The 21487-nt window shown below is 29.2% G+C and overlaps 1 protein-coding gene across 2 annotated transcripts in view; it reads left to right on the top strand.

Moving 5' to 3' along the window:
* The window catches only part of LOC142322950 (parathyroid hormone/parathyroid hormone-related peptide receptor-like), a 952038-nt gene that overhangs the window by 714616 nt on the left and 215935 nt on the right, over window positions 1–21487 (top strand). For both annotated transcript variants that reach the window (XM_075362045.1, XM_075362046.1), the window contains exon 5: window positions 19934–20059. In XM_075362045.1, the coding sequence (XP_075218160.1) occupies window positions 19934–20059 (126 nt within the window). The remainder of the gene's footprint in view (window positions 1–19933; window positions 20060–21487) is intronic.

The raw sequence follows: 21487 nt of genomic DNA, 5'->3' as shown, positions 1-21487 counted from the left end.
AGAGAGAGAGAGAGAGAGAGAGAGAGACATACAGACAGACAGACAGAGAGAGAGAGAGAGAGAGAGAGAGAGAGAGAGAGAGAGAGAGAGAGAGAGAGAGAGAGAGAGAGAGAGAGAGAGAGAATGATTATTGAGAATACCGACATGTATATATCGATATGTAATTAATAGATGCATTACGAAAAAAATGTATAAATACTTATAAAATAGTTATTGTAACTGTTAATTGAAAAGACAGTAAAACTGACTTTTTCTATAAATTAATTGATCACAGAAGCTTTGAAGCTACGTGTAAATATGGAAACGGAATTTTGTAGTGGATGAAAAGCCTTACCACAGACGAGACCCACAGATGGAAGGCCGAGACGCTAACAACCGCTACAGATATCGGCTTTCAAGTATATATTATCTTTAAAAAATGTCTTTTAAATTGTTACAAGACTTATTCATTATAAAAGATTTTACTTCGTTTACATCAGTTGAAATGTTACCTGATTTTATTTTAACAATCAGTTATTTTTGAAAATTAAATTAATTTCTCGTTTTTTTACATTAGTTATTTTTAAAAAATAATAAATAATTTATTATTATTTCTAATTAATCCTTTTGGATATACATGTAAAAGATTTAATGATAATTTATTCACACATTGAATAAACCAAAGGTTTCTGTGATTTTACAGTGTTTACTTTCTAAAGTAATACTTTTCAAGTTTTACTATAGTCAAAAGTACTAGAATCATGATATCAACTTCATTTTTCTACTATTTGATAAGGTAAAGAAAAGACTCAGATAGAGATACTAAGTTTTCTTTCAACAAATATTCCATTTAGTTTTAAATCAATCTAGAAATTACTTCAAAGGTATAAAAATCAGACTATCTCACGCGATATTATACATGAACAGTATGTTTAACATACGATAATCGAATTTCTATACAGTGTTACGAATGTAAGTAGGTTTTTCTTCATAAACTATCCTTAAGGTTTACGTAACAGAGACTGAAGGAGGGAAAGTTTGAAAACTATCTTATACGTTTTCGTCTAACCAGAAGAATACGGGTAGAACATAAATCAAAGTTTTCCAGCTATTATTATTTAATTCAATTATTTTTCATAGTTTCTCAAATTAAAATACATAACACTTTTAAAGACGGGGGGGGGGCAGTAAAGACGTCCTACTTGTTTTATATTTATTTTTAATATATTTTTATTATTACACAATTTATTATTGCATGCTTTACATGTATTTTAATGAACAAGATGAGGTGACTAATTGAATGAAAAAAGACCAAGTGAATGAAAAAATGTTATAGCCCTGTTCAATTCTAGTAAGCACTCCCCTATTGAGGAAACACAAATTTGTTAACGCCATCAGCAGGAGCTTAGAGGAGAAGAGATAACATTATACAGCCTTCTTAGATGTCCTACGTATCATTTTAATGGTCGAAAACCCATGATTTAATTTTCAATGGCGCTAAGATTTTTTGATCCAATTATATTTAATGAACCTGAAATAAAATAATACGTAATAAAAAAGTGATAAAATATTAAAAAATTTTCTTCATTAGTTTTACACATTGAAAATAAAGACCTAATTGTATTATCTGGTTTAAACAACTTTTTTTCATTAGAGAAAAAGTTTTTTTTTTACAAAAAACCGTTGAAGATATCTTAAGGAATTTAAATGAGAGTAGTAAATTTCAATAACCATTTCAGGGGGTGAAAAAAATATAAATAGCTTCAAAAAAAATCTTAAAAAAGAGATATTAAACTAAAATAAATGGATAAAGAACGATCAGGGATTAAAATACATTTTTGTCAAAATTCCTTCATTTATAAAAACTTTTTAAAAAAATTACAGGATAATAAGCAAATAATAAAATTTACAAAGATACACTTAAATTTCATAAGATGAAACGTCCTTATTCAATGTCGCCAAAATGAAATAAACCTTGCCCCAATGAAATAAAAACTACCAACGTTTCTATTCTAATTTTCTATTCATTAATACACAGATTCAAAGTAATTTTCTAGCTCATAATCCGTAGAAAATATTAAAATCCTTCCAACTCGGAAATTACACAAATAACGATAAAAGTAAATCCCATTCCCCTCCCGTGGAATTAACTGCACAATTATTATTTATTATAAAGCACCTTCATTATAATAATCTGAAAGTTTAAGGAAAATGGTTAATTTATAATAATAGCAACAGAGTAAAACATAAGAAAGTTTTATTAATTCAGTTTTATTTTTAATAACTACATTTATTGTAGATTTATATATTGTAATTTTTTGTAATAAATTTTAATCATATTCAAAGAAATGTATATTAATCGTATGAATCTTATTAATACAGATCAACTCATATGAGGAAAAATTGAAATAAAAATACAACAAATAGAAGTAATTTTTTTTTTGGATTATTACTTTAATAGGAAATTAATTTGAATAACTTCTGAAGTTTTAAATTATTTTTAGCTACAAAATTTTACACCTAAAAATGATATAATAATAAAAGTATTAAATTAATCTTAATAACTCTAATTAGGTTAATTACTTTTAATTTATCAGTCTCCTATCTATAAAAGTAATTTATTTCTATTGTAAATAAAAAATTAAAAAATGGAGATTTTTCTTCCAATAATTTTTACTTTGTGTTTTTAATTTACCTTAATAATATTTAAAAAAGGTTATAGTTTTATCAACACTTTATGTATAATTAAAATATTAAAGGTTGCTTTTACTTTAGTAATTAACAACAAATTTGGAATAATACATCAAATAAAAAATGAAAAATACGTTTAATAAAAATAGTATTCTAAAATGAAAATAAAAATTCGTTTGATCTAGATTGTTTTTTTTTTTTTTATTGTGTACTTGTTAAGGTATAGTATGTAGGCTAAATTCGATTTACGTGTATGTAATATTTTTTATTGTTATACTTCTAGCCATTGGTTTTTAATTAACAAAACTGTTTCAAAGATATCTCGGGTGACTGCACTTTGATTTTCTGTCAGTTTTGTGACATTACAATCGTTAAAAAAAAATTGTAATATTATATTAAATGAATGAATTTCTAATAGTTTATGAAATTGTTATCACTATTATCGTATAATATATCATATAATAAACATACTCTAGTTTTTAAAATCTGTTTTCAAAAGAAAAAAAGATATAATTATTGGATTACTACTACTTAAATCGTTCTGGACGGTCATGAGAAAAATCCAAAACTATTTAATACAATCTAGAATGTTTTAATCACATATTTTATTAGCTCAATTATCTAGTAATTATTTCGAAATGAAGAAAACTAGTTATTCTCTAAAAAAAAAATAATAATTTTTTTCTTCTTAAGAAAAAAGTGACAGAAGAATGTCATTAACTCACTGTAATAATAATAAAATAATAAAAACAGAGTGCATATAGCATGTTTTTTTTCCAGAATATAGCCTGTTACCGCTTCAATTTATTATGTATGGTTAAAAACTCTTTTTTATGTGCAAAAGTTGTAGTATAAACAACTGCAAACTTGTAGAAATTTCATTTTAAATAAAATGGAGCCGGATCCGAAAACTCGTCTCCGAGGGGTACCATAGCCAATAACTATCTCGTCGGGGAAAAAATTCCCTCCAGATAGCCGGGACTCGATCTTTTAGGCGCTATGTCTCTAATGAGGGGACCCCAAAGGATCCCCCACCGGGAATCAATCTTTATGCCTTCCCTCTCATTAGAGGGAAGACATAAAGATCGATTGGTAACCCCCGAAAGTGTCTCCCACCGGGACTAGGTCTTATTTTCTCCCCAACGGTACTGCAAGGGAATCCCCACACGAACATCGTAAGCGGGAGACCGAGGCCTCCCACCCCATCCTGGATAGAGCTATCCCTGACACCATGATGTTCCTACAAAGTAGTTCCAGATGCCGATGAGGGTCGGAGATGTAACATCTCCGACCCCCAAGAGCATGACCATGTGACTTGCAGGATAAGCAACTAGGGTCCTGCTGGCAGTCCTTGGTTTTTGTTGTTACAAAAATAAAACTGAAGAAATTACACTTACTTGTATCTCAATAACACGAACGAGTCAAAAAACTGATCTCATTTTGTTCCCTCGTATCTCAAAAATAGAGAAATATATTCCTCATCAAACTATGTTCAAATTATCGAGGAAGCCCTCATAAGAAGAACCCTTATAAAGTAAGTTATATTGATCGTGGATTTTTTACAGATTTTTCAACGCTGGATTACTATAAATCGACCCGAACAGGGTCTCAAAAAACTGGGGATCCTTACGTTACTGACATTAGACCTTTAAAATATGATGTGGTTGATAGTACTGGAATCCAGTTCAGACTTGATTTTGATGACAATTGGTCTTTACTACCAAGACGAATTGTGTCAGTTGTATTTAATTTTCAGTATGCATTATACACCAAAACATAACCAGATTTCAAAAAATTAAGTATTGAATACGTTTCTTAAGTTTGCTTAAAAAGGTAGTTTTTGAAGTGACGAAGTTTTGATTTAATGCCCACGTTATTCTTCAATGCCGATAATTTTAAAAAATAAAATTATATAGTATACATCTATAATAGGAAGTAAATGTAGAAAGTGAAATGTTTTTAAGCTAACATTCTACTTTCAGCTTGGTTTGTTTAAAATTATTCATCCAAAGAATATTTCAGTATGGAAAGGTTTAGTGTGCCTTTTTCCTTTTACTTTTAATAATTTTATGACAAAGTTTTCTAGTTCAGATATTTATATTAGTTTCCTTCAGTGTAATATTCGCTTGTTCTTTATAAAAAATGTATAAATATTAAAAAATCTATTTTCAAATTTTATACTTTAATTAATTTTTGTTTTGATTATGAATTTTTTGAGTTAGTTGTATAAGAGTTCAAATTTTACGTCAAAAACGCATTCGGCTTCTTTTTCTTTTACAACTATCAGGTAGAAGACAGATAGAAATAGGTTCCTAGGTCATAGAATGCCAACCAGGTTTGAAGGGTTTACAAACAACGAAAAGCATGGCTAGTGGGAACAAAATTATCTATCCCTAATAAAAATAAAAAGACAAAGGAACCCACCTAAAGAGTGTTTCATTGCTTTCCCGAAGCAGTACATATCCGTCCAGCTCTAAATGCCTCAGGAGATCTTTATTCAAAATACAAGTAGCATATTACTGAATAATCAATTTATGATAGAATACTAAAATATATGATGCAAAAAACATTTCTACTAGATAGTAAAGAGACACCTGAAAACCGGTTCGGGTTCTCTTAAGGATGATTCTCACTCGTCTCCAGAATTAAGTGCTGGCTGGAATTATCCGACTGAACTACAAGATATCTCGCCAGATACCCAGTAGACATTAGAGATAATTTTAATATTTATTTGTAAGAAATATATCTCTAAATTACTTTTATATATATTAATATATAAACCTGTGAGGGTAAAGAAAAATTGTATATATGTTGCGTATATGTTTCATATATATATATATATATATATATATATATACAAAACATAGGATAAAATAAATATGTGAGATAAAATACAGTACAAGACAGAAAGGAAGGAATTGCATAAAAACAGTTAAACGACTAATGGCTAAAAAAAAAGTAACTTCTAAAGTTTTTATAAATTTTTCAACTGTGCTTATTGATTTTAATATGAAAATATAAATATTCAATAATCCCGATCAATTGGAATCCGAAATAACGAATCAAAGTTTGCATTTTAAATATTTGCTTTTTTAATCGTTTAACTAGGGAAAATATTCTGTTGCTTTTCCTCATTTTTTTCTATTTGGATTCCCGAATATCTTTTCAATTTTTAAATGGTTATTCTATTAAGCAAAAATAACTTCACAAAAATAATATGTTGATTTAAACAATTTCAGTGCGAATGTAAGTCTTTGTATTGGAAAAAGTAAAAATGTACCATGTTATAAATGCCAAACGACAAACATATATGTAAAAAAATTATTACATCGGCTTTGTTTTGTAAACTGTATCATTTCCTAATATAGCAAATACCTATTCGATTTATTAAAGAATTAACAAAATAATTTGAGGGAAAACATCATTTTTACGTTAAGTAAAATTTTAATGTTTTAACTTAATGCTCCGTGAGAACTAACGCAGTTGGTGTTTTACCAAAACGTCCCTTCGCAAAAGTGTATTAAAGGCTAACAATAAGCAATCAACAAAGCTTTTCTTTATCACAAATAAAAAAAACAAACTTCACAAAAGAGTTCTATGATATATTAATTAAATGGAAACTTTGTTTGTTTAATGTCTTTTAAAGTGTTTTTTTTTTTTTTTTTTTTTTTTTTTTACAAACCTCATTCATGAACTTACGAATACACAGTTACAACAATGAAACTGATATTAAAGGAAGATAATATTTTGAATGAAAATTTTCTAATTTATTTATTAAAAAAAATATATATATATATATTACATTAACCTTACTAATCAAACTTTAATTATTCTTTGCTCTTCACAATTTTTTATCATTCAAATCATAAAAAGCTAAAGTTATAAGTGTCTACTTACATTAGGAATTTTACGTCTGTAGCATATACTGGAAGGATATACTTTCTTGGGAAAACTGTTAAAAGAATATTTTATTTAGATTACTTTACGGTAATTTAATAAGGTATTAATAAAGGATGTATTGAATTTATTTGAATGCACAGAATGTATTGAATCGTAATAAAGAAGTATTTAAATTTTTTTCTTTTATCATTTTTAATATACAGAGGTTTTGATCAAGCCTCCTCTGATTACAAAGCCCGGTATAATCTTTGGGGTATTAGTTTTCTTAGGATCGATGATCATTACAGTAAGTTGTGCTTGTTATTAATCTGCTTAAAAAAATTCTTCGAAGTAATAAAACCAATCTTGGTTTTTGACTTCCTTACGTCACATCCAGAAATAATCGTCTTTTTAGATGTAGAAGTTTATATCTTTGGTTTCTTTGCTTGGAGATTTCTTTGTGTTTGAAGAAAATTAACCTTTATCTTTCTGATTCTTTGATGTTTAACCAGTACAGTCACAAGTAAAGCCATCGAACATAAGAAATAAGTATAAATCTAGCTTGTTTCGATAACTGGCCAAGATCTTAGCTCTAGGTCTTTATTCATATTATGATTTTCAATTTTACATGATTATAATTAGTTTTTCTGAGCTTGCTAATTTTTTTTCCAAAATATTAAAATAACCAGTGTTCTGTTGTACTTTACTTCCTTTTTATATCATTACAGCTGAATTTAAGTTTCAGTGGATGGTTGCGGGTGGTTGTAAGGGAAGAGTGGAGACCATACAAAAATGAGTATTATTACTATTAATTATTTGTCTATGTCAAAAATTTAATACTGCTGTTCACATTAACAATCTCTGTTTGTACCAAGTAAAATACATAGGCCACTCACAAAAATATTTTATAATCTAGGTTACGTTTTAATATGAAAAACAAGAAAACTAATAATTCAAATTTATTCCAACACGTAGTAAATTCAACAGAATTTAAGCACAAATTCAATTATTAGGTTATACAAACAAAGGCCTGGTGATCAAAGAGAGTGGAGAGAATATTTTTAGTGTTAAAGGAAAAAATGAAGATAAATAGTTCATGGTATGACTAAATTTACAACTTCTTCAAACGTGACATCACACAGCATTACAAAAAATTTTAGTACCTGTTCGGAATGACTAGGAAAAGTAAATAGAATGTAAACTAACCTGAGTTAACATTCAAATGATATAGCTCCCCATGGAATCATTGAAAAGTCTTGATAAAATATACTTTTATTTACCTCCGTGGCGGAGTGGTAGCATCTCGGCCTTTCATCTGGAAATCCTGGGTTCGAATCCTGTTTAAGCATGACATTTTCCATATGCTACAAATTTCCGTTTAGGCTAATGATTATCGCAGTTGAGCCCATAATCTCTTTAAAAATAATAAATAAAAACTGAAATTTATTAATTAAAAAAGAATTGTAAAAATAACAGATTTTAATAAAATACTAAATCCAGAAGAATAAATTATCTTTACATAAAATAAAATGTACTAAGAAGAGATAGTTTACTTTTTTTTTAAGATTATCATATAAATTTTACTATAGAAAATTCCAATTTAAAGTATATTTATTTTTTTACCGACTTTTCGAGAATAGTACGATATTGCTTTCAGGGTCGCATGAGGAATTGAGGTGTGAAATTTAATTTTGTTTACGTTTTTGAAAATACCATTCACTCTGTTTTAATTTCCTTTATATATATATATATATATATATATATATATATATATATATATATATATATACCATTCTTTGGATAGAAAATCTCCAAAGTACTGGATCAATTTCATTGAAATTGAGATATGTTGTAGAAATGTATCTGAAGTTGTGCATGTGAAAATTTGATGAAGATTGGTTGAGCCGTTCATCAGTTATGGTCAATTTGAGGTCGACCACAGACAACGTAATCTCAGTTTGAGGTTATGTTGACTTTGTATTGGTTTATTTTCATACGACCTTGTGAGTGAGTTACAACGGTAAGTGAGTTAAAATTTTATGCATGTGTGTTGGGTCTGCTCGTTATTTTTAATCATTTCATCAAACCACGGTTATAATAATTTAACTTTCTTATAAATAGAAAATATATTTTAATATAAAATTAAAAAAATTATACCGTTTTTTTTTTTTTTTTTTTTGTTTTCTCATTTAAGTTTTGTATATTTCTTGCGCAATACATATACAAAATAAAAAACGAAAAGTCGGCCTTCTTGCACAGAACCGCACAAGTCTTATAGCGATTTCAGTACAACTCTCGCGAAATATAACAGAAACACCGTCGTTTGCGAAAAACAATGAAAGACACGATTATCTGGGATTGTCAACTGTTAAGAGAGGTGATACGGCGATTCGGTATAAAATACAAAACGAGACTAAAGAGATATGTGAACAACTGGCTTGCGATTAACCTCCTGGATAACAGCAAGGACGTTAGGCGCCTAAAGCGACTCCACATATTAAATCTGTAAGTTTTCCAAGATTTGAGGTAAATCAGCTACCCTAGGCTGTTGTGCATCATCAAAAATCTTCATTTCCTTTCGCCACTTATTTTGTTGCTTCTTTGATTTGTTTCACTATTTCGCACTGTTTTTTTATACTTTGTTAGTTATTCTTTGTGTTATTAATAAAAAAAAATTTTTTAGTGTTTTATTTGCATTTTATATTCTGAACTTTACCAATGTTTCTTGGACTCATGTTTGAATACACTTATTAATGTTTATTATATAATTATGATACTTATAATTATGATACATATAAATTTATTTTTGGGATTTCAAATGGAAACTTCTCTCTGCATGTCATTTTTTTGTATTCAAATTTAATTTGGTTCTGGTGAATTGAAACCGATTGTAAATTAAACACTGCGGCAAATGAAAAATTGCAAACTAACAAATATTGTACCATTTAGGAACATCGCTGTGAATAAATTAAATTAATGGCATTCGTTAAAATTAAAATATCCCTTCATTACTTTCGACCAACTTTTTATTATAAAAAACTAAATTTTTCTCTATAACTGTGTTTAGTTTCCTAACACTCATAAATAAGAGAAGTTTTCGAAGAGAAAAATCTTTATTTTACTGAACTGAAAATATACTTCATAACTTAACTGATAATTTTAAATCTGTTTGTTTTTATTTATATTTCTTTTGTTTTAATATTTAAAGAAGATTACAGGGAAAATGGCCATAGCCCAAATAAATAGAAATTGTGATATGAATGAAAAAGTACTTCTTTTTTATTATGTTATACATTTAAATTTTACCATTTATTTGGTAAAGACGAGTCCAGTGGGGAAAATAATTGTAGAAGATTAAAGCAAAGTGTGTCTTCTGTATTCTTTTTTTAAGAACAAAGAAATAGTTCCAAACATTGTTCAACTCTTAAAATATTAAATATTTTCCGAAATTAACCAATGTAAAGTAAAGTTTCTTAATATGAAAAAAGAATAAACTTTATCCACAGCTTCAACAATGGCCAAACGTAGAATATTCTTAAATCTGGATTTCCATGGGAAAAATACAATAATATAGAGCTACTTTCATCAGTATACCAAGAAAATAAAGTTACTTATATAATGCTTATTTTTGTGTACAACTTTACTTCTTATAAGGCAAAACCTTTGTTGTTTTCTAACTGTAAAAATAATCACTTCGTTACCACATCTACTTCATTACTTCAGTATTGTAGATCATAATGAGCTCAGTGAAGACATTTTTTTTCTTTATAAAAGCCAAGAGATGCGTTGGCATTTTTGGGTTTCCTAAAATGAGATATTGTTAAAACAGACACTTTTCGTAATTACTATTTTTTTATCGTTTAAATGATAATTTAAACCATTATTACAAAAAAAACTATATCAGTCCAAGAGATCTCTGCTGGTTCTCTCACTCCACTTTCTCCCTCTCTCTCTCTCTCTCTCTCTCTCTCTCTCTCTCTATACACGCGCACGCGCACAGACACACTCAACAAACAGAGTGGTTCAAGAAGAACGTAACAAATTTTCAGAACATGTTCAACTAGTGAAAATAAAAAAGAAAATTCATATAAATATAGGTTCGGAAAAGCTTAGCTAGCGAATTTTGGGTGGTGAAAGACTGACTTTTGAGCCCTCGGTAATATTAAGCCTGACCGTAATTCTTGGGACCCAAATAAACGGGTAAGTTTAGAGGTTTTATATGAAAACTGAAAATTGAAAAACTGAAAAAGTAGGTCTCAGAACTAGAGTTTTCATAATTTTTGAAAAATCTACGATAAAAGACAAAAGATTCGAGTTGAAAAACATAATAATTTATTTTTGGCAAAAAGTAACTTAGTTAAATGGATAATAGAAATATAAAACTTATAAATTTCCATGTGTTTATCACTGAGTTAAATGATGCGAATAAACACTAATGAGATTAAATACAAACGTATGAATTCCGAAATTTATTAAAAACAAAAAAAAAAAATCAAAATGTGGCAGATTTTAAGTAGTTATTACACGAATAACAATTTTCATTATTACAAAACGAAAAAATTAAACATTCTGGAAAAATAAACGACAGAAATTGAAAAAAAACAAATGAAAAATAAACAATACATCAATAAAACAATTTATTAGACTTCTATAAAGTTAATAAAAAATTAATTTTATCTAAATCTGAAATAATTTATTTCATAAGTTGTCAATATTTAAGCTGTATGCAAAAATTAAGTTTTTTTTTGTATTACTTTAACATCCTGACCCCCGTAGGGGAAGATACCCGCCTTCTGACGATCCCGGTCGCCACACCACCCCATCAGTCATACCCCTGAAGAGCTTTACTGGAGGTCGTCTTTTAGATCTCCACGAAAACTTATCCTGAAAGTTTGTTACATTCTTCGTGAATCAATAGGGGGAAAATGAAAATAAATATATTTTTTCCCTTAATTGATTTCTTTCTACTTTGTACTTGGTTTTTGCAAAATTACAGCCTTAGAATTAACATCCAAATGCATCAGAAAAAAGAACGTATTGTTCATTTTATGTTATTACGATTTGTTCTGGTTATGACAACTTTTAAATTAACTTATTTGAATCGAAATTGAAGAAAAAAAATTTTTTCTACCTTTTTGTACTAGTATATAACTACTTAAATAATCAAAACGCATTCAAATAAGTCGTTTATACACTTAATTAAATTTTAAATCAATCTCTTCTTATAAACAATAATCCTAAAATTATAAGTGACAATATCATTGAAAAAAGGATTATCACAAACGATTTACAACTATTTACAAGGCTAAAATAGAGAACATAATTAATACAATATTGAGGTAAAGCGCAACTGCCAGGATTGTTTAGAAAAACAAATGTAAATTATTACTTCTATGTATTTTATTTTAAAACCATAATATGCTTTACAATTAAGATAACCTTCAACATGTGTAAATTTTTAATATCGTAAAACGAAGAGATAATAAAACATATTCGTGAATGAATTAATCCAAGTAGGTAAACAATAGAAACTAAATTCAACCAGGTAATAATTTACTTACTCCAAATGTAATAAAAGGGTTCAACGACGGATCCTCTATATCTAATTATATTGACAAAACTGTTCTAAATTCTTCTTCATTCACTCTTGTTTCCCATCAAGCTAAACACCTACCCACCCACCAACTACCTCCTAAAACAACAGCAATTTAATCAAGAATATAAGCAATAGACGAACTCTTAATAGTCTTACAAGAGAACAAATGCTGTTATTTCTCCTCACTTCTCGGTATATACTCCTTTAAAACTTTCCCTATCTTTAATTTTACTTTTAGCTATATACGTCGTATCATCTTACTTTAATGACGTATGAAGTAAACTCAACCAAAGGAAGATTTTCTAAAATACTATGAAGAGACTTCTTTTTTGTTTGTTCCCGATAACCGCGAAAACTACTGAATCAATCATTACGAAACTTTAACTGTAGCTTTCTATGACTGCCAGAAAGTTTACCACAGTTTTAACCTTACTAATTTGACTATTATATAAATCATAATAAAAAAAATAAATAAAAATAAACAATCTACAACTTCTCTTACTAAACGTAATGTCATTATCTACATCGACGTTGTCTATATCAACATCGACTTCTTCAGAGAATTCTGTGATTTACAAAATTTAATGTTATCTACAAAAGATCAATTTGTATTATTATCATAATATACGTTAAAAAAAAAATTAGTTTGATAATAAAATTAAAAAATGACGATTATTTACATATCAAAAAACGTGTTGATGGTTTGAAGAATACTGAATTTCAATATCGATATCGACTTCTCAAAAAGTTATATATTATTATAAGTTGTTATTTTGTTTTACTAAATTTAATGTCACTGTCTAATTTCGGGGCGACCGCGAGAACTCATCCTTATGCGATTTAAGTATTATTCTGTAGATTTGTATATCCTTAACTAAAAACTTCCATCAGGGTAAGCCATATACATAACTGGCATAGATTCGACTTTTAATTTGGTATTAATATTTTCATAACACCGACGTCGAGGTAACAAACAGGAAGAATAACTTCCAGTTATTAGAGTTTATGATCATAGTTAACGTGAATCTACACCAGTATTTTCAGAGACTTGAAGAGTAACGTACACGCTCGGCTCAAAATCGAGTTCAACCTTTAAGAAATATATTAAGTCTCAAATCAGCTTTTGATTATCACCCTGAAATTGAGTAACTATTTTGAAAATCACATAGGAAACATGATTAAAATATGTAACCAATTGCAAAGCCAAAATATGGAATGATGAAAAGCCTGGGCTATCCTCTGCTAGAAACTTCAATGTCCTAAATCAAAAATTTGATTTTGGGACTAAAACTTTTATCTAGACATTTTATTTTATCCGGTAAATTGCGAATAGCGATAACTCTGAGAGAAAAACCCCACACATAATTAATAAAAAAAAATATTTCCAATTTTTTAAGTTCTAAACGCATGTAGCGCGAACAAAGCCGCTATGAGGGATGTCTTTATAGCTTTAACATTTATTTAAACTAATTGGATTATAAATTCAACTGATTGTAATAAGATCCCAAAAGATAGATTGATTTGTTATTCCAAAATTTAAAAAAGAAACATTAATTCATTAATTGTTATTAATTTCTTTACTATTTTTTTTTTTTTTTTTTTATGTGTGTTGATTATATTAAAATATTTTTTCTTTATTACTTATTATTGCCCATACTTTTATACACAAGTTTATAAATTAAAAAGCCTTCTATCCATAATGATAAAAGATGTATAACATAATGCAGATGAATGATTTATGGCATTTTCACACCTACTACAAATCATTGATCTTCATCCTCTGAAGAATGTCTAATGGAGAATCCAGAGGTTAAAAAAAAAAATAATGCAGATATATACTTTTAGGAAATTGAAGAAACAATTTTTTTATGTTTATATTACACCATAAGTTTTACGAAATAAAAATATATGTAATAATAAGCATATATTTTATTATAAAAATAATATATATAAAAATTTTAATTTTGAGTTTTTGAAGCAGTTTCTGTACGGCTTCAAAAGCTCAAAATGATCTGCACGATTGAGTTCAAATTTTAGCACGATATATAACCCGCATCAAAGATTGTTTTCATTTATTTTTAATAACACTATCTATCTATTTTTAATTTGTACATTTTTAATTTGGAAATGTAAATACAGGAAAACCAATCTGATCAATGCAAGATGGCCGCTGTCAAACACAACGACCAAATTTCTTTGAATTATATTTAAGAGCTAAAACAGATGCATTTTATTACAAAAAAAAACACGATAACAAAAAAATTTAGCACGATATATAACCCGCATCAAAGATTGTTTTCATCTATTTTTAATAAATCTATCCATCTATTTTTAATTTGTACAGTTTTTTAATAAATAAGAGGCTAATAAATCAGATGGAAATGTAAACAAAGGAAAACCAATCAGATCAATGCAAGATGGGCGCTGTCAAACACAACGACCAATCACAAAGAGCCCGTATGACCGTTGCCAATGTAAACAAAATCACAACTGATTAAGTAACTTCTGATAAGTAATTTCTTTGAATTTTATTTAACAACTAAAACATCTGTATTTTATTTAAAAAAAACAAAAAAAAAAACACCAAAACAAAAAGAAAAGCCACCAAGAAGGATGACTTACAGTAAATAAATTAAAACACCCAACTTTCTTATAGCCCAGATAGACTTAAGACTATGCAAACAAAAAAAAGTCGAAATAACCAAATACACAAAAAATAATATCTGTACATAATGACCAAAAAATCCTTTGTTAGGTTATTTTTTTACATATACATGACCAAACAATCGTGTTTTGGTCATTTAGTGTTCTTTGCTATGTAAAAGCAAAGAACAAAATTCACAAATAGTAACACTGAAACCACACAACTAAGTATTCGTTTTTTTTTGTTTTTTCTAACCTCCGAAACCACCGTTATGCATTGCTTCAGATGAAAATATGAATGATTTATAGCGTATGAAAATGACATGCCTGACCGGGATTCCAACTCGGAACCACCGGATTCATATCATTCATATCCATTCATTACCACCATTCATATCATTCTGGGCTATAAGAAAGTTGGGTGTTTTAATTTATTTACCGTAAGTCATCCTTCTTGGTGGCTTTTTTTTTAATAAAATACAGATGTTTTAGTTGTTAAATATAATTCAAAGAAATTTGTTACTTAATCAGTTGTGATTTTGTTTACATTGGCAACGGCCATACGGGCTCTTTGTGATTGGTCGTTGTGTTTGACAGCGGCCATCTTGCATTGATCTGATTAGTTTTCCTTTCTTTACATTTCCATCTGATTTATTAGCCTCCTATTTACTAAAAAAACTGTACAAATTAAAAATAGATAGATAGATTTATTAAAAATAGATGAAAACAATCTTTGATGCGGGTTATATATCGTGCTAAAATTTGAACTCAATCGGTGCAGAACATTTTGAGTTTTTGAAGCCGTACACAGGCGAACTTAACATTTTTATATATATAGATAAGTAAATTAAAAATTGTTTTATACTTATACCATAATTAAATTTTTAACAAAAATAATAAGATTTTATTTATATTTCCTATAAAAAAGTAACAGTTTACGTAAATTATATTAAATTATTTATATATATTTGAATCCATATTCGTAAAGGTTCATTTTTTTCTACGTAAAATTAATTTTTCATTTACTCGTAATTTAATAAATAATGCCTTGTAAAAAAGATAATTTTACTTATATGTAAAAAAAAATATTTGTATTTTAAATTAAATAAAAATTAACCAAAAACGAAAACCATTCTCAGTTTCTACACGCAAGAAAAGAGTTCATACTAATACAAAAACAGTTAGAAATAAAAGAAAAAATGTCCAATAAATCTTTTATATCTTTATTTTTTATAAACAAACTATTTTAAATTAAAATGAGTAATTTATCGAATTACATTTTTTGTTTTCTCTTTACTAGAAAGTTCTAAACAATTTATTATTTTTGTAGAAATAAAAATGTTACACGCATTTAAAATTATTCGTAATAAATAAAGTAAATGCAAAGTTATTTATTTTTGTAATTTTTAAGTAAAGACTGTCACCTCGTGGAAAATAAATCTGAATGTATGTTTTTTTTTTATGTTCAAGAGGAGAGTATAATTTAAGTCTTTTTTCAAACATGTCCCCCTTCACTAATAAATTCTAAAATGAAATGTACACGAATGACCTCCTCTTTCTATTTTTATCATCTATTTTTACATAACTTATTTTTTCAATTCTAATTTCAGCAATTACGAAAAAACAAATTAGATCTATAGTTTATATTATAATAATCTACCTCATACATTTATTTTTATTTTCTTATTAGAATGATGAAATAGGCCGTGACCTGAATATAAGACCTATGATTTTGATTCCAACCGAAAATTCATATATTAATAATTATTTAATCAAAATTTTCCGACCCTCTGTGGCGGAATAGTAGCGTATCGGCTTTTATACGGAGGTCCTGGATCAGGTATGGCATTTTTAATTCGCTACAAATTGTCATTTTCATATTCTCACGTATAAACTTTTTTTATAAGCTTCTGCGCTAAATTATTTCATCAGTCAATAAAAGATTTGACTGATGATTTGGAAAAGAAACAGTATTGTTTGGCGGCCTTTCTGGACATAGAGCAGGCATTTGGCAAAGTTTCGATAGCAGGTCTTCTTTTAAAATTGAAATCGTGCCTACAACCGTACTTTTTAATTCTACGGAGCTATCTAGATGGTCGCTTTTCGCGTGTTCATTACAATCAAGAGATGTCAGCATTTTTCGATAACAACTCGGGGATTCCGCAGGGCTATGTTTTGGGGCCGGTTCTGTTCCTGATCTACACTTCTGACCTGCCTACTCCAGCCCATGTCACGGTTGCGTCGTAAGCTAATGATAAGGCGATCTTAGCGGCTGACGATAGCCCCTGCTACTGCCTCGGAGAAATTGCAATCTGCAATGGATGCCATCAGCGTTTGGTTGCATACATGGATGACAAAAGTTAATCCGGCCAAATCCAGCCACGTGACGTCACGCTGAGGAGGGAAAATTGCCCAGCGGTTCGGTTAAACGGTGTCAGGATACCTCAAGTCATTGCGGTACGGTACCTGGGCTTTTACCTTGATCGCCGTTTCATGTGGAGAGATCATGTTAGGGAGAAGATTAAGATGCTTGAAATTAAACTTAGGAAGATGTACTGGTTGTTGGGTAAGAGATCACAACTTTCTTTGTCCAACAAGGTTGTACTCTACAAGGCTTTCTTGAAACCAATATGGACGTACGGGATTGAACTCTGGTGAACGACCAGTAACAGCAACGTGGAGGTTATTCAACGATTTCAGAAAAAACTTCTACGGAACATAACCCACGCGCTGTGGTTCGGGTGGAATTCTGAGATCCACGATGAGGTAGGCATTCCATACGTTCAAGAGGAAGTTGGACATCTAATTTCAAGGTGTGTCCAGGGTGGATAATAATATTAATCATCTCGCTTTAAATCTGTGAGACAACATCGAAGAAGTTACAAGACTAAAAAGGCTCCATGTGTTTGATGTTGTTGATGGCCAGTTATGATGATACGGTTTGGCGGTTTGGCTGTTTGAAAGTTACTGTTACGTTTACTGTTCTATTTAAAGTTGTTACTTATTTTGTTGTTTTAACGTCAATGTTGACTGGACATTCAAAAGCACTATCAAATGTTATACCGTTGTTTGTTTTTTATGTTATACTATTGTTTTTTTATTACTTGAGGATTATCATTGGCTGGTCCTCTTTCACGTGATGGTCAGTCGTACAACTTATTTATAGCTTCATTACAGAAGCTGATTGTAAGTAAATAAAGGAATTAAGAAAAAAAGATGACTTTATAGCACTCTTATACCAAAAAAATTAATTATTAGTCAAACATATTAATTATTCAAAAACTTACTGAATGATAAACATATTTAATATAGAAAAATTTACTCATTGATACACAATAAATTTACAGCAACTGTAATTTCCCTTACACTAAAAGATTTTTTTTTTTAAGCGAGAGCAAAATTGAAACAGTTGAGCAGAAATGATACTATTTGCAGTGATTCAAAAAAAACTTCAGGATAAATGATATTTTTTATTTTATTTGTGTCCTGCATTATTTAAATCTAGAGAGAAATGGTAAAACAAAGAACATTGACTTTTGTTGACCTGGTGAACTAGACAGAAACAAACCAATTTCGCAAATATAGGAAACGTTATTAGGACTTGAGATGTTTTATATATTATTTATGTTGTACAGATAAAAGTAAACTAATGATAAATGAGAAATTGTATTTTAACGAGGACACATTGCAAATTATAAATTAAAAACTTTTCCAGTCTTCTTTTTCTGGTCAGACCTAACCTGTCTGAGAAACTACGATCTGGCATATAATCTTCTAGATGTGCGGGCGCATACATGTCACAACCTATGCGATGTTTTTCAAGTACCAGCGTTTCGGACACACTACAGTCGGATGCGAAAGGCAAGAAATCTACGTGTGTGGAGCGGAAGCTCATGAAGGCGATCCGTGCAAAAATCCTCCAGTTTGTGTTCACTGCAAAGGGCACCACAACTGCTGTTCAAGAAACTGTCCTATTTACAAAATGGAAACGGTGATTAAGAAGATTAAAACCCTGGAAAAATACGTTATCCTGAAGTGATGAAAACTGTTAGCAGTCGAACACTTCGACCGACAACGACTTACGCAGAAGCAGCTGCTGCCCCGTTCGTCCAACGTTAACGTGGAGCAGTTGCTTTCAGCTCTCGCGCCGTGATTGCTCTTGTTACTATGACTGAAAAAATCATAGATAGTAGAATGAAACCTACTCAGAGACAGGAACCACTAAAATCTGACAAGATGCAGCTACCGATAGATGTTGAAAATAAGTACAAAGAGACGACTGCAGAAGCGAAAATATTAGTCCTTCGACCAGTCACAAAGCGAAGGAAGGTGTGGCAAGGGGCCAGAAGTCTGAGCTTGATGCCATACGGTGCAAGTTACAATAGAGAAGGCCTTGGATACAGATACTGTTCATAGCTGCATGTTGCAGCTATGAAACCTCCAAAACCCAGAAGGCACTTTCGGAGAGGGCGAGAACTTCAGCCTCCCCAAATTTATTACTGGAGAGTGCATCAAGTTTGGACTCTTTGGCAACCATGCTAACCGCTCCATCTAGGTCGGTAACATCTGACGCCGGCTGCAGAACATCCCTGGTATCCGAGAAGGAAAAGATACAATTTCCGAAGTTTCAGACACCCTGTCATCAGAGGTGGAGCCCGTCAGGAGCCTGAATAAAAGATGAAAGAAAGGATGGCCGAATGGAAAGCTTTGGGGATAAACAAATCTGACATGTTTAAAAATCAAGATTTTCAAAGTTTACATTACTTTTTGATTATCAAGACTGATTTAATGGTTTTTAGTTTTTAATATCAAAGTGAAAAGTTTTTGGGTCTTTTTCTTTTTTTTTTTTTGTCGGGAAAAAGGGCTAATGACCAAAGTAGTCGATGCCCAAAACCCCAAAAGAAAAATTAATATCATAATTTCAATAATTAACAAACATCTTAAAATAGATAAAATAGTTTTACTAGAAATTTTATCAACTAATTTAATTTCAGAAAATAAAATTTGTTAGATATCATTTGGATTGTAGTCGAGAAAAATTGAAACACAATTTATTGAAAAATATATGAATTCTCAATCAAAATTATAGATTAATGAAAAACTTAACATTCAATTAATTGTAAATGTTGAATCCTTTTTTCACAGAATAAAGCAACAAGAAGATGTATGGAGGATGGAACATGGTACTTTAATTATGAACGAAATTCAACTTGGACAAATTATTCAGAATGTTTCACAGAAAAAATTTCACCACATCATCAAATACTTTTTGTAAGTATGAAAATAATTATTAATATTAATTATTTAATTACGTTTGTTTATTTATATAGATGTACAATATATATAATATAAATTTACACACTAATAATTCTTTTCTTTTTAAAACCATGAAATATGAAAATATTTTTGTAATTACAATATGAAAGAAACATACGTATAAATAGTAGCAACGAACAGCGATTAATCTGTGTGAATGCTATCACCGGTTCTATCGTACAATAATCTTGTAACTTATACCGAAATATAAATAATACTAAAATTGCAAACATTATCATTTCACTTAATTCCAACATAAGTGTTTACTGGGGACAATGAGCCATTGATAAAAAAAAAAACAAATTATTTGGTTGAGCCCTTACTTTATTTTTATAAAGACATGAACATCCAATTTCTAGAATTAATTTCTTTGATTATATAAAATATATGCCGTTTTCGTAGGGCTGTTCAATACTTTATTAATTTATATTCATTCACGTAAAATCCCTTTTCTTACAATATATGAAACACAAAATTAAAATTTTGTTACAAATTAAAACAATTATAATTTTCATTTTAAAAATGTTTTATAAATCTTCGATAGTATATAAATTAATATTATACAAAAAAAAGTAAATCTTAATATAAGCTCAATATAAGTATCACAATTCTTTGTAACACAAATACCAAACAATAATTTAGTGAATAAACACTGAATCGATCAACAATATTTTAGTCCTTGGAAAGAAAACTGCTTTCGGTGAAATTTTCCCAATATAGGAATCTATATTACACGCGGATGATACTGATAAAACTTCATCCCTATCGTTTTATGAGCATTATATCCTGAAACTGAAAGTAATATAGTGAGTATGCAGAGAAGAATAACACGAACCAATAACTATGAGAAAGTACGCTTATAAAGGAGAATATAATTATTAATTACTAAAGATTTAAACCTGGTGAGTATATTAAATTGTTTTTCTTTCTTTTTAGACCATTTTTGGAATTAATGAATTTGCAATTCACCAGGACTAGGGAATTAAAAACTGCCTTATTAAATATAACCCGATGTAATTAGATATACATATATTCATAATAAATATAGCCGATCTACGTGTGGAGTAGTTGCGTCTGAGCTTTTCATTCGGGAGATCCCAGATTCGAATTCTGTCAGGCATGGTATTTTTCATAATCTACAATATTCCATTTTCATATTCTCGGGTACAAGCTCCAACTGCTTCTATGGTGAATTAATTCATAAAGCAAAGAAAAAAAGAAAAGAAAAAGTGGCAGATGTTGAAGTCAGACCATGTGCTGTACTGGCATAGACTACCAAAAACGGACAGAATCATGATTGCAACAATAAAATCTCCCCAATAATTGACATTACCCTTTTCATTCATAAAATCAGAATAATAAATAAAAGTTGAAACTTATAAA

This window comes from Lycorma delicatula, chromosome 4 (assembly GCF_047948215.1).
Source record: "Lycorma delicatula isolate Av1 chromosome 4, ASM4794821v1, whole genome shotgun sequence".
NCBI classification, from domain to species: Eukaryota; Metazoa; Arthropoda; class Insecta; order Hemiptera; family Fulgoridae; genus Lycorma; species Lycorma delicatula.
The sequence above is the reverse complement of the archived record's forward strand: the minus strand, read 5'-3'. Positions and strand labels throughout refer to the sequence as shown.